Genomic DNA, 15,748 nt, shown 5'->3' on the forward strand with positions numbered 1-15,748 from the left:
TGGTTGCTTATCACATTCTCAGGGTTTAGTATTATTAAGAATAGTTTTTGGCTGTTATATATTAAGTAATTCCATACAAGCTTTAAGAATAGATGCAATCGTACACATTGCTACTAAGAGGACACTTAGAATATAGGGAATATCTTTACAATTTGAGGACATCAAGATGGATGTACATGAATGTAATGTGTAAATGTATGTTTTTTAAAATCCACATTTCTCTAATTACTAGTGAGATCGAGCGTTTTGTCATATGCTTGGTGATATATAAAGTTACTTTCCTGTGAATTTATATATTTATTTTCTTATGATTCCCTCTTTATAGGCTTTGACCATTTTTTATTGTGTTGGTTTCATTATTTTTATTCATAATTTAAATATTATGCATGTGAACCCTTTTTGCTGCTTAGTGTTGCAAATATGTTCTTATACACAATGACTATTTTTCTTAACATTGTTGACAGGATCTTTGGCTGAACAAAAGTTTTAAATTTTCATGTACTTCCATTCATTAACCTTTCTCTTTATGGCATCTAAGTTTACCACGATGCTTCTAAAGTCTTTCTCTACCATATTCCTTTGCATTTCTTTAGGCCTTCTTTATTGCCTTCCATAAGGCTTTATAGGTTTTTTTATTCATAAAGCATTGATAAATTTCTCTTTAAATTGTTTAAGTATAGAAATTGAGATTATAAAATATAATCTATATTGTATTGGAGAACTTTAAGTTTTTAAAATATTATTTTTCATCTATATGCTTAGTAGGGATTCATTTTTCCCCAAGTGGAGGCAAAAAAGGTCTAACTCCATTATTAAATGCTTGATCTTTTCCTTGCCTATTCCAACTGCCACGTTTGCAATATATTATATTCAAACACATACTTAGTTCTGTTTCTGGAGTCCTTATTTCATTCTACTGCTTTGTCAGTTCCTTTACTAACATGACCCATTTTCATCATTGCAGCTATAAAGTATAGCTGAGGCCGGGCATGGTGGCACACTCCTGTAATCCCAGCACTTGGGGAGGCCAAGGTGGGCAGATCCCTTGAGGTCAGGAGTTCGAGACCAGCCTGGCCAACATGGTGTAACCCCTTCTCTACAAAAATACAAAAATTAGCTGGGCTTGATAGCATGTTCCTGTAATCCCAGATGCTCTGGAGGCTGAAGCAGGAAAATCGCTTGAACCCAGGAGGCGGAGATTGCAGTGAGCTGAGATCGCACTACTGCAACTCCAGCCTGGGCAATAAAGCAAGACTCTATCTCAAAAAAATAAATAAAAATAAAAAATAAAATATAGCTGAGATCAGATAAAGGGCATTCCTCCCCTTGTTTTTTATTTATTTTTATTTTCTGGCTGTTCTTAGAACCTTTAGACCTCCTTACTCATCAGCCACATTTAATTTTCGTGTGGATTCTCAAATCTCTCTCTTCCTCTCTACTACCACTAATACTTAACTGAGCCCTTTTCCCTTGTTTAGATTATAGCAACATTGCAACCACCTTAACTGGCCTTCTTTCTCTAGTATTGCCCAGTTTAGTCTACCCTCTAAACTCCGTAAGGAAATCTGATTATTTTGAGGACTCACATAATTTTTTACAATGGTTTTGTGGAAATATAATACACATAACATATAATTCACCATTTTCAAGTGTACAATTTAATGATTTTCATATATTCAGAGTTGTGCAACCAACACTATAACTAATTTTAGAACTGTTTTATCACTGCAAAGAGAAACTCCATACCCTTCAGATATCACTTCCTAATGCCACCATCTTCCTATGCTTTCCCCACCCAGCTCTAGTCAACCACTCACCTACTTTCTATCTTTAGCGATTTGCCTATTCTGGACATTTCATGTAAGTAGAATCATGTAATATGTGGTCTTTTGTAATATGAGGCTTCTTTCAGTTAGCATGATGTTCTCAAAGTTCATCTATATTATAGCATGTATCAATACTTCATTCCTTTTTTTAGTCAAATAGTTCATTTACCACATTTCATCTACTCAGCGTTAGATAGACATTTGGGTTGCTTCCACCTTTTGTCTGTTATGAATAATGCTGCTCTGAATCTTATATAAACTTTAAAATGAGTTTGTTACATTTGAATAAAATTTCTATGGAGATTTATGGGGCAGTGGCTTATGCCTGTAATCCCAACACTTTGGGAGGCCAAGGTGGGCAGATCACTTGAGGTCAGGAGTTTGAGACCAGCCGGGCCAACATGGTGAAACCCCATCTCTACTAAAAATACAAAAATTAGCCAGCCACGTTGGTGTGCGTGTGTCATTCCGGCTACTCGGGAGGCTGAGGCAGGAGAATCACTTGAACCCAGGAGGTGAAGGTTGCAGTGAGCTGAGATCACACCACTGCACTCCAGCCTGGGCGACAGAGTGAGACTCCATCTCAAAAATAGAAAAAAGGTAAAATTTATATGGAGATTTTTGTTGCAATTACATTAAATTTATAGATAAATTTAGGGAAAATTTAAGTTTTTTTACAGGAAAATTGTTGTGGGGGTTTTTTGCATTAATTTAGCACTTACTTAGTGCCTTCCATAAATTTTATCATTTTCTTCATAAAATTTGATGCGTTTCTTTTTTGTAATTTCTGTGTATTTTATGTTTTGCTATTTTAAAGGGAATTTTTTTCATTAAAATTTTATTTGATGATACATGGAAAAGCCGTTAATTTATGTATTGTTACCTTGTATCTAGCTACCTTGAGGATTTCCCTTAAAAGTTCTCATGGTTTTTCAGTTGATTTTCTCTTAATTTACAGATAATTGATTACATAATCTATAAATACTCAAAACTTATCTCTTTACAATGTTTATATTACTTATTTTTCAAAATTTTCTGATTTCACTGGCTAGGATGATAAATAATAGCGGCTATGGGGGCATACATCTTTTTCCCTATCAACTTTAATTTATTTAATTAGGAACAATGTTACAGCCAAAATTAAAGAAATCTAATAAAGAAAGAAAAATCACACTAATACCATGTGAAAAGAAACTTTAAAAATAACTAACATTGGCCGGGCACAGTGGCTCATGCCTTTAATCCCAACACTTTGGGAGGCCGAGGCAGGCAGGTCACTTGAGGCCAGGAGTTCAAGACCAGCCTGGCCAACACAGCAAAACCCCATCTCTACAAAAAGTACAAAAATTAGCCAGGCATGGTGGTGTGTACCTGTTGTCTCAGCTATTCAGGGGCTGAGGCATGAGAATTGCTTGAACCCAGGAGGCGGAGGCTGCAGTGAGCCAAGATCACACCACTGCACTCCAGCCTGGACGACAGAGCAAGACTCTGTCTCAAAAATTAAAATAAAGGCCGGGCGCGGTGGCTCACGCCTGTAATCCCAGCACTTTGGGAGGCCGAGGTGGGCGGATCACGAGGTCAGGAGATCGAGACCATCCTGGATAACACGGTGAAACCCGTCTCTACTAAAAATACAAAAAAATAGCCGGGCGTGGTGGCAGGTGCCTGTAGTCCCAGCTACTCAGGAGGCTGAGGCAGGAGAATGGCATGAACCCGGGAGGTGGAGTTTGCAGTGAGCCAAGGTCGCGCCACTGCACTCCAGCCTGGGTGACACAGCAAGACTCCGTCTCAAAAAAAAAAAAAAAAAATTAAAATAAAATAAAATAGCTAACATTAAATTGATTATATATGAATAGAAAGACTGAGGAAGAATATACCCCAAACTGCTGTGAGTAGTTCTTTTAAGGGTATGGAATTCTACAGACAGGAACAAGGGGAGACAGAGGGACCCACTTTCTACTTTGTGCACATCTGTATAGCTTGGCTATTTGCAATTAGCATTTTCTACTTTTATAATTTTACAATGCATCCTAGAATAAATCCAAAGAATAAAAAGTGTGTAGTGACTTGTCTTTACATATAAAGATTGAGAGGTATGCCTTTTTAATGGCTAAGGTGTAAGTTCTGTTCATGAAGTTCAATTTCAACTATATTAGAGAGTTAAAGATGGAAGGAAGGAAGGAAGGAAGGAGGGAAGGAAGGAAGGAAGGAAGGAAGGAAGATAAATTGATAGATAAAAATATAGATATAGATATGTACCCACTTACCGTTACCAAACAGTCCAAAAACAAAAAGATGGCCACAGGAAAGAAATAGATACAAAGAAAAGCTTTACAAATTACACAAGTCAGAATTCCTGGGCAGGACAATTGCTGCTTGTTATCTGCTTCCTAGGATGGCTAGGAAAATGTGAATGAGGCAATTAGTTCATGGTTGAAGAGAATGTTAATTGCTCTCTAATGTCATCAAATCTTGATGATTTCCTGTCAAAAGCTCTTCCTTCTGAGACACTGTGGGGGAGTTTAGTAATCACAGAAGGGCATCTATGTCATTTGTCCCAGTATTTAGGGTGCTACATAAATGACAATAGTGCCACATCTTATTGCTTCCTGCATTTTGGAATGTGACTAATGCACCTCTTCCATTGTTCCCTTCCAGAATCTCCAATGAACACTCACCCAAACTCCAGATCCGGAGTCATAGTTACCTGAGGGCAGTGAGTGAAGTCTCCATCAACCGGAGCCTGGACAGCCTGGACCCTGCAGGCTTGCTCACATCACCAAAGTTCCGCTCCAGGAATGAGAGCTACATGCGAGCCATGAGCACCATCAGCCAGGTGAGGGCCGTCAGGGCAGCGGTGGTCAGGAGCCATTAGTGGCAGGAAGGTTAGTGAGAATTGAGAGGGCATGAGATGGGGAGGCAGTCATTCATCCAGTAGACCATTGATGGATCAGACAGGAGGTCCAGTCAAGTGCTGCAAAGAGCATGCCATGGGTTCAGCCGCAGTAAGCCCCTGGTATCAATGGTCTGCCAGGAGGTGGGGCCCTCTGTAGGTGGATAAAGCACAATGAAGAGGGTCTTTGGAAATTCACTAGAGATCAGGAGTTCAAGATCAGCCTGGCCAACATGGTGAAACCCTGTATCTATCAAAAATACAAATGTAAGCCTGGCATGGTGGCACCCATCTGTGATCCCAGCTACTCTGGAGGCTGAGGCAAGAGAATCACTTGAAACTGGGAGGCAGAGGTTGCAGTGAACCGAGATCACGTCACTGCACTCCAGCCTGGGCGACATAGCAAGACTCTTTCTCTGTTAAAAAAAAAAAAAAAGAAAAAGAAAACTTCGGCTTTTAAACAAGCAAGGGATATGAATCTAACTTTGACGTAGGATAACTAATCTGGCAAAAAAACATAGGAAAGATTGGAGAGAATGAGAAGCTAGAAGCAGAGAGGCTAGTTTGGAAGACACTGTGATCATCAAGTTGAGAATTAATGTTACTGATGGTGGTGGTGACCATAGTGGTGATGTTGGTGTGTTGGTGATAATGATGGCAGTGATGGTGATGATGGTGATGGTGGTGATGGTGATGGTGGTAGCAGTGATGATAGTGATGGTGATGGTGGTGATGTTGGTGATGGTGTTGGTAGTGATGGTGGTGGTAATTATGGTGATGGCAGTGGTAGTGGTAGTGATAGTATTGGTGATGGTAATGGTGATGGTAGTGGCAGTGATGATGGTGATGGTGGTGACCGTGATGGTAATAGTAATGGCAGTGGTGATTGTGATGGTGGTGATGGTGATGGTGGTGGTGATGGTGATGTGGTGGTGGTGGTGGTGATGGTGATGGTGATGTGGTGGTGGTGGTGGTGGTGATGGTGGTGGTGGTGGTGGTGATGTGATGTGGTGGTGGTGGTGGTGGTGATGGTGATGTGGTGATGGTGGTGGTGATGGTGATGGTGATGGTGGTGGTGATGGTGGTGGTGGTGATGGTGATGTGGTGGTTGGTGGTGGTGATTTGGTGGTGGTGGTGGTGATGTGGTGACGGTGGTGGTGATGGTGATGTGGTGGTGGTGGTGGTGGTGGTGGTGATGGTGATGATGGTGGTGGTGATGGTGATGGTGGTGGTGATGGTGGTGGTGGTGAGGTGATGGTGGTAGTGGTGGTGACAGTGATGGTGGTGGTGGTGAGGTGATGGTGGTGATGGTGGTGGTGATGGTGGTGGTGGTGGTGAGGTGATGGTGGTGGTGGTGGTGATGTGATGGTGGTGGTGGTGGTGACAGTGGTGGCAGTGGTGGTGATGATCATGGTGGTGGTGGTGTTGGTAATGGGTGGCAGTGGTGGTTGTGATGGTGATGGTGGTGGCAGTGGTGGTCGTGATGGTGGTGGTGATGATTATGGTAATAGCGATGGTGACAGTGGTGGCGGTGGTGGTTATGATGGTGGTTGTGATTGTGGTGATAGTGATGGTGACAGTGGTGGTGGTGGTGGTTGTGATAGTGATTGTGATGGTGGTAGCAGTGACAGTGGTGATAGTGATGCTATGGTGTGGTGCTGGTATAGATGAAAACAAGGTATTCAGAAAAAAATTATGAAATGGTAGGCTGATCACTGAAACATCTGTCAAAATAAGACCCTGAAATAGGGACACTGCTCTCATTCTGTCCCTATCAACAAAATTAAGCTCCCTGCTCTAAATGGAGTCCTGAAGAAAAAAATCAGGAACTGCAGGGCAGGCTCCAAGGGCAGAGTAGGGAGGGAACCAGGGAAAGCTGTCATGTGGGATTTCAATGCTGACCCATCGTGTGTTTCCTTGCTTTACAGAAATCTCCAAGAACATGCAAACCTATTCGTGCTAGTTACTGCTTGTCCAATGATATACATTATCCCAATTCTCAGGGAAATAGCTGGAGCCTCATTTTGGTGCATTTTGGACTTGTTTTGTTTTTATCTTTTTCACAATAAGTAATATAACATTTAAAACTTTTTGGAGCACATATTTATTCTGCATGGCCTAAAGGTCACACAGTCATTGAGAATTATAAAATGGTCTACAAACCTAGGGGTCATACATGCAGAATACATCAGTGGATTTAAAATATTCTGTTGGAAAAATATTTATATACATTCATGGTTTTCATGACTTTATGGAGAACTTTTAATTTCCCCCAGCAGCACACTACCCTTGCAGCTCACTGTTTTTAGTCCCTGGCTGCACATTTGACCTTCTTTAGGGCAACATCACTTTCTAGTGATAGCTTAGTAAGATACCAACAAATCATTGCACAGACACATGGGAGAAGTAATGCTGTCAGGTCAAGCACTGCAATTCCATGACGTAGCCATTTGGCCTTAGGTAAAATACAGAAAGAACGGCCAGCTGAAATGGATTCCTAATGACATCATTTTTCTAGTTCTATATTCAATTTTCAAGTAACACAGTATCTTTTTTTTTCTTTTATTATTATACTTTAAGTTTTAGGGTACATGTGCACATTGTGCAGGTTAGTTACATATGTATACATGTGCCACACTGGTGCGCTGCACCCACTAACTTGTCATCTTGCATTAGGTATATCTCCCAGTGGTATCCCTCCCCCCTCCCCCGACCCCACAACAGTCCCCAGAGTGTGATGTTCCCCTTCCTGTGTCCATGTGATCTCATTGTTCAATTCCCACCTATGAGTGAGAATATGCGGTGTTTGGTTTTTTGTTCTTGTGATAGTTTACTGAGAATGATGATTTCCAATTTCATCCATGTCCCTACAAAGGACATGAACTCATCATTTTTTATGGCTGCATAGTATTCCATGGTGTATATGTGCCACATTTTCTTAATCCAGTCTATCATTGTTGGACATTTGGGTTGGTTCCAAGTCTTTGCTATTGTGAATAGTGCCACAATAAACATACGTGTGCATGTGTCTTTATAGCAGCATGATTTATAGTCCTTTGGGTATATACCCAGTAATGGGATGGCTGGGTCAAATGGTATTTCTAGTTCTAGATCCCTGAGGAATCGCCACACCGACTTCCACAATGGTTGAACTAGTTTACAGTCCCACCAACAGTGTAAAAGTGTTCCTATTTCTCCACATCCTCTCCAGCACCTGTTGTTTCCTGACTTTTTAATGATTGCCATTCTAACTGGTGTGAGATGATATCTCATAGTGGTTTTGATTTGCATTTCTCTGATGGCCAGTGATGATGAGCATTTTTTCATGTGTTTTTTGGCTGCATAAATGTCTTCTTTTGAGAAGTGTCTGTTCATGTCCCTCGCCCACTTTTTGATGGGGTTGTTTGTTTTTTTCTTGTAAATTTGTTTGAGTTCATTGTAGATTCTGGATATTAGCCCTTTGTCAGATGAGTAGGTTGCAAAAATTTTCTCCCATGTTGTAGGTTGCCTGTTCACTCTGATGGTAGTTTCTTTTGCTGTGCAGAAGCTCTTTAGTTTAATTAGATCCCATTTGTCAATTTTGTCTTTTGTTGCCATTGCTTTTGGTGTTTTGGACATGAAGTCCTTGCCCACGCCTATGTCCTGAATGGTAATGCCTAGGTTTTCTTCTAGGGTTTTTATGGTTTTAGGTCTAACGTTTAAATCTTTAATCCATCTTGAATTGATTTTCGTATAAGGTGTAAGGAAGAGATCCAGTTTCAGCTTTCTACATATGGCTAGCCAGTTTTCCCAGCACCATTTATTAAATAGGGAATACTTTCCCCATTGCTTGTTTTTCTCAGGTTTGTCAAAGATCAGATAGTTGTAGGTAAGTGGCGTTATTTCTGAGGGCTCTGTTCTGTTCCATTGATCTATATCTCTGTTTTGGTACCAGTACCATGCTGTTTTGGTTACTGTAGCCTTGTAGTATAGTTTGAAGTCAGGTAGTGTGATGCCTCCAGCTTTGTTCTTTTGGCTTAGGATTGACTTGGCGATGCAGGCTCTTTTTTGGTTCCATGTGAACTTTAAAGTAGTTTTTTCCAATTCTGTGAAGAAAGTCATTGGTAGCTTGATGGGGATGGCATTGAATCTGTAAATTACCTTGGGCAGTATGGCCATTTTCACGATATTGATTCTTCCTACCCATGAGCATGGAATGTTCTTCCATTTGTTTGTATCCTCTTTTATTTCATTGAGCAGTGGTTTGTAGTTCTCCTTGAAGAGGTCCTTCACATCCCTTGTAAGTTGGATTCGTAGGTATTTTATTCTCTTTGAAGCAATTGTGAATGGGAGTTCACTCATGATTTGGCTCTCTGTTTGTCTGTTGTTGGTGTATAACAATGCTTGTGATTTTTGTACATTGATTTTGTATCCTGAGACTTTGCTGAAGTTGCTTATCAGCTTAAGGAGATTTTGGGCTGAGACAATGGGGTTTTCTAGATATACAATCATGTCGTCTGCAAAGAGGGACAATTTGACTTCCTCTTTTCCTAATTGAATACCCTTTATTTCCTTCTCCTGCCTAATTGCCCTGGCCAGAACTTCCAACACTATGTTGAATAGGAGTGGTGAGAGAGGGCATCCCTGTCTTGTGCCAGTTTTCAAAGGGAATGCTTCCAGTTTTTGCCCATTCAGTATGATATTGGCTGTGGGTTTGTCATAGATAGCTCTTATTATTTTGAAATACATCCCATCAATACCTAATTTATTGAGAGTTTTTAGCATGAAGGCTTGTTGAATTTTGTCAAAGGCCTTTTCTGCATCTATTGAGATAATCATGTGGTTTTTGTCTTTGGCTCTGTTTATATGCTGGATTACATTTATTGATTTGCGTATATTGAACCAGCCTTGCATCCCAGGGATGAAGCCCACTTGATCATGGTGGATAAGCTTTTTGATGTGCTGCTGGATTCGTTTTGCCAGTATTTTATTGAGGATTTTTGCATCAATGTTCATCAAGGATATTGGTCTAAAATTCTCTTTTTTGGTTGTGTCTCTGCCAGGCTTTGGTATCAGAATGATGCTGGCCTCATCAAATGAGTTAGGGAGGATTCCCTCTTTTTCTATTGATTGGAATAGTTTCAGAAGGAATGGTACCAGTTCCTCCTTGTACCTCTGGTAGAATTCGGCTGTGAATCCATCTGGTCCTGGACTCTTTTTGGTTGGTAAGCTATTGATTATTGCCACAATTTCAGATCCTGTTATTGGTCTATTCAGAGATTCAACTTCTTCCTGGTTTAGTCTTGGGAGAGTGTATGTGTCGAGGAATTTATCCATTTCTTCTAGATTTTCTAGTTTATTTGCGTAGAGGTGTTTGTAGTATTCTCTGATGGTAGTTTGTATTTCTGTGGGATCGGTGGTGATATCCCCTTTATCATTTTTTATTGCATCTATTTGATTCTTCTCTCTTTTTTTCTTTATTAGTCTTGCTAGCGGTCTATCTATTTTGTTGATCCTTTCAAAAAACCAGCTCCTGGATTCATTAATTTTTTGAAGGATTTTTTGTGTCTCTATTTCCTTCAGTTCTGCTCTGATTTTAGTTATTTCTTGCCTTCTGCTAGCTTTTGAATGGTAACACAGTATCTTTAAGGATAATTTCAAATGTCCTGTTGTAGTTGCAACATTGTCATTATTCAAAGGAGAATAGTTTCCTCTTCAAAGCAATGCTACTGTATATACCCTAGACTTTTCAAAAAGAGGTTGGCTTTTAAGATGTTAGAGCTATTTTCTCAAATAGATCATTAGTAGAAGCTATAATACTATAGAATTTAAGTGCATTATATCTTATTTCCCTTTAAAACCTGACACATTATTCATCAAAGGCTCCTAGAAAGTTGAGTACACCAAGGAGTTGGTCTAGAAAAACTAAATTGCTTCTGTCATTTATTACTCACAGAAGTAAAAGAGCCCTAAAAACAGACTGTGCTTGGATGATAAGGAAAAAAATTAAGTATGTTTTTATGTTTATTATTTTATATTTTTACCATAGGTACATCTAATTTAAAATGAGGGCTTTTAAAGTAGGGCTTGAGAAGAAAGAATTATATTTATAGAAAGTCCAATGTTTTAAAAATATGTCATGTAGTCACTGTCATTTCCAAGTTAATTTATGTCTTTATTTATTTCAAGTCCAAATCCTAGGTATTTTTATCTGGAATGGCAAACTAGAAGCCCGCAGACATATTTTCTCTGGCAACATGTTGGGTTTCTACATCCTTTTCTAAAATTAATGTAACTAGGCAGCTGTTTTAATACCAGCAGCTCAGCCGTGACTTTGACTTAGGCCATCCCTTCATTATGTGTGTGTGTGCATGTGGCATGGTGTGTGCATGTGTGTGTGTGTGTGTGTGTGTGTAGAGAGAAAGAGAATGAAATGGAAACCTAGATAAATTAATTGTCTGTGGGTACCCAGCCAGTCAGTGACAGAGGCTAGGAAACCCAAGTGTCCTGACTCTTAACTGGTAAATGACTTCAATACCTGCTGGTATTGGTGGCAATAATATTGCTAGTAATAGTAGTATTAACAGTAGAAAGAATAACAATGGAATAATTAGTTACCATTTTGTGATTACCTGATACATGCTAGTAGCCTTGCTTATTATCTAATTAATTTCACATCTGTCCTGTAAGAAAGATCATTTTTTAATTTATGAATCTCAGTCTCAGAGAGTTGGACTAACATATTTGTTTCCTACTACTATTTTCCCACTACACTATCACAAAAAATAATATCCACCATTTATGGAGTGTGTACCATATACCTAGACATATAATATGAATTTTGGGCCAAGCACGGTGGCTCACGCCTGTAATCTCAGTATTTTGGGAGGCTCAGGTTGATGGATCATGAGGTCAGGAGTTCCAGATCAGCCTGGCCAATATGGTGAAACCCCTTCTCTACTAAAAATACAAAAAAAAGTTAGCCAGGCATGGTGTCACACGCCTCTAGTTCCAGCTACTCAGGAGGCTGAGGCAGAAGAATCGCTTGAATCTGGGAGTCAGAGGTTGCAGTGAGCCAAGATCGTGCCACTGCACTCCAGCCTGGGTGACAAGAGTGAGACTCCGTCTCCAAAAAAAATATGCATTTTGACATTATTTTATTTTTATCCTTAAAGTACTCCTATGAGATAAGTATTATTGTACTTATTTTACAGATGAGGAAAGTGAAGCTCAGAGAATTCAAGCAAATTGTCCACTATATAATTGAAGGAACACTAAAATTCTTCTTCATCCCATGTAAAAAATACATCTAAGTAAATTTAAAATCTAAGCAATAATACAAAGTAACAAAATGCATTAAAATAAATGTTAGGAGAATATATAGATAGTATTGTGGTCAGAATTATTACTTGTAATAAAATACGAATTCTAGAAAATATAAAGTAAAAGAAAAGATCTAAATAAAATTAAATATTTCTGTGTGGCAAAATATATGATAAAGTTAAAATACAATTGGTGGGAGGAATATTGACACACATTAACAAAAAGGGTAAATGTTATAGTTGCTTAAAGTATTTCTACAAATTAGTAAGAAAAGATAACCCAAAAGAATCTTGGTCAAAGCTTATAAATAAAAATAATCAGAGAAAAAAATACAAAAGCCAGTAAATAAGTCAAAAGCCAGTAAATAAAGTGACAGGTGCCTATTCACATTTGTAGGATATAAATCAAAACAGCACAGTATCATTCTTGACATAGAGCAGCAAAAACTGAGCTAACATTCTATTCTGGTGACCATGTTGAGAAATGAACTCTGTATTACTTGCTGTTTGGACTGTAAACTGCTATGTTTTAGAAAGTAGGTTAGTAAAATCTACCAAAAGGTAAAAATACACTAAAAAAAAGGAACTAAAAAGGAAGGAAAATTTTAAAATCAAAAAGAAATGGGGCTGAGTGCAGTAGCTCGTGCCTGTTGTTCCAGCTACTCAGGAGGCTGAGGCCAGAGGATAGCTTGAGCCCAGGAGGTTGAGGCTGCAGTGAGCTATGATGACACCACTGCACTCCAGCCTGGGCAACAGAGCTAGACCCTATCTCTTAGAGAGAGAGAGAGAGAGAAAGAGAGAGAGAGAACACAAATGAAGAGTTAAAAAGAGAAATTGACAAATATCAAAAACAGACAAAAAAGATTAGACATACAGATAATAGAAGTCCCTTCAGAAGAAAATCAAAGGAACAGAACAAGTAAGAAAAACAATGATTTTTTAAAACTCTCCTGAAATAAAAAGTTGATTTGAAGCTACATATTGGAAGAACACACCATGTAAACACACCATGTACCTGAGAAATTGACCCTGAACAATCAACATCAGGACATATTCTGGTAAAATTACAAGACTTTAAAGAATTTCTTTAAAAACACTTTGGATTTCTGGACAAAAAGAACAACTTACTTAACAAAATGAAAACTGAGTTATCATTGGACCCTTTAACAGGAATGGTTTATGCTGGAAGAAAATGATGTGTGTAGCATTTTAATACACTCAAGGAAAAACATGTGAGTCAGATTTTTATATCCAGAAAAACTGACTTTCAAGTATAAAACATACAAACTGTTATAAGCATGGATGAATGCAGGAAATATTGATTCCATGAACACATTCTGAGAAATGTACTAGACAATGAGCTCTAAACAACCAAAATGACCAGACATAAGAACTACAGATGCTCCTCTACTTACAACGGGATTACATCCCTGATAGACCCATTGTGAGTTGAAAATACCTTAAGTCAAAAATGGGCATTTTGTAAACATGGTGGGATGTGAAAACAAAACAAAAAAACCCCACAATATCCAAAAAACACTGGCAGCACAGTACACTTTGGAGTATCAGTTGTTTACCCTTGTAATTGCATGGCTGAGCACCTACCCAGAATCTCGAGAGAATACTATACCACATATCAATAGCCCAGAAAAAGATCTAAATTCAAAATTCAAAGTACAGTTTCTACTGAACGCATATCAATCTTGTATCATCATAAAGCAGAAAAATCATAAGTCATGGACCACCTGTAGCGGCAAACATTAAACACAATTATTTGTAGAACTAAGACTAAATGAGCGTTCACTGGTTGGGGAGCATAATACGTTTATTTGCTCTGACAATGTAAATATAGCACAACTATGTAAAAATGAGAAAAGAATAGAGGGACCACATGTAAAATAAAATTGTTTGCTCTTTAATCATATGTGGGCAAGGGTAGTACTGATAATGTTTTCTGTGCATATACTATGGGTTAAAGCAAATGGATAGTTATAGAATATTCCAATTCCATCATCTCCCATGTCCTTGAGAACCAAGATTCTTAGTATGGAATAAAGATCTAAGAATAAACATATATAGAAGAGGTTACATAAGAACCCTATAGTATTTATATCCTAGTTCTTCTCACTGAAAAGGCCTAAGAACAATGATTAACCCAGTAGCAATGACAATATATCTCCCTAGTACCCAGATTGTGTTCTTGTAATACCATTTCCCACTAAAAAAAGAAAGGGCTTTTTGGAAACATACTGATTCCAGGACTGGGCAGGAAAGGTTTAAGTTGAGTTTAGAATACCTTGTCATACCAGATATCAAAGAAGTTCTCAAAGATTACTACTTTCATGTCAAAAAGACCCCCAAACCAACCTAAAAGGCTCCCACTGACCAAAGATGGGACAAATTTAAGTTCATTAAGGATAATTATTTCAATTGACTTAAAACCATCAAATATTTTTAAATCTATGAGTTAATGTGATATTTTTAAAAAATCGATTACATATGGAATATAAGAGAACAAATTTATCTTGAAAATTAGTAAATAAAGAAGACAAATCAAGCATTTATCCTACCATTTCTATATGAACTAAATCATTAAGTAAACAAGTAATGTGAAAGAGAATATTCCAACTAGTAGTTATAAAAGTAATTATAGAATATTGCATTTTGCAGCTCCCAAGGATTAACAAATCTAGACATTGAGCATAGATAACTCCTAACAACATAAAAGAGAGACAAACTAGACATAATGTGCCTCCTGATGAAATAAACACATGGCCTCTAGCCTTGCCAAAAAGATTGAACCTGAAGCTGATCAAATCTCTGAATCTGGATTCCAATTTTCAGGCAATACAAAATGCAGAGGAACATGATGAACTCCACCATGAGTATGAAATCAGCAAAACCCAGACTATGGGAACCTCTATGGGGCAAACAACCTAGATGCTCAATAGATAAGTCAAAATAAGTGTATGTTAAAGGTGAATTTTAAAGTGTATCAGATTTTTAAAATGGGTAAGACTAACTAGAGCCCAGGGATGTACGCTTGGGTGAAATAAAACATAAAGAAATGCACAAAAGTGAACGCAATAAAACTCAGGGTACTAGTTAAGCACTATTAGAGGGAGAGTGGAGATTGTGAATATGGGGGCATGTGGAGGGCTTCTAGGGTGTCCAGAAAAGTTTTGCTTCTTGATCTGGGTAGTGGTTCCAAGATGTTTGCCTTATTATAATTCATTAAGTTCTATATTTATTTTGTATGGTTTTCTGTATCTGTGTATAATGAAAATAAAAGGATAAAAGGGAATGAAGAAGAATTCTGTTAAGAATATAAGTTTAGCCAGGAGCCGTAGTTCACACCTGTAATCCCAGCATTTTGGGAGGTGGAGGTGGGAGGATGGTTTGAGACTGGGAGTTTGAGAGACCAGCCTGGGAAACATGGGGAAACCCTGTCTCTCCAAAAAAAAAAAAAAAAAAAAAAAAAAAAAAAAAAAGCCAGGCATGGTGGTGCATACCTGTGGTCCCAGCTATCCAGGAAAATGAGTCAGGAGGATTGCTTGAGGCTACAGTAAGCCTTGTTCATGCCACTGCACTCCACCCTGGGTGACAGAGCAAGAACCTATCTCAAAAAAAGAAAAGAATATAAGTTTAACCTAGAGGGTTAAGTAAAAAACCAACAAGTTGCAGAATTATATTTACTATATGATTCAAGTTTTATACAAAGTAGAAGA

General features: G+C 38.4%; 1 protein-coding gene across 29 annotated transcripts in view; it reads left to right on the forward strand.

The window, feature by feature from the left end:
* The window catches only part of DLGAP1 (DLG associated protein 1), a 961,850-nt gene that overhangs the window by 711,044 nt on the left and 235,058 nt on the right, over window positions 1-15,748 (forward strand). For all 29 annotated transcript variants that reach the window (XM_034943985.2, XM_034943989.2, XM_034943988.2 and 26 more), the window contains one exon: window positions 4,485-4,662. In XM_034943985.2, coding sequence (XP_034799876.1) covers window positions 4,485-4,662 — 178 coding nt within the window. The remainder of the gene's footprint in view (window positions 1-4,484; window positions 4,663-15,748) is intronic.

This window comes from Pan paniscus, chromosome 17 (genome assembly GCF_029289425.2).
Source record: "Pan paniscus chromosome 17, NHGRI_mPanPan1-v2.0_pri, whole genome shotgun sequence".
In the NCBI taxonomy this organism is placed as follows: Eukaryota; Metazoa; Chordata; class Mammalia; order Primates; family Hominidae; genus Pan; species Pan paniscus.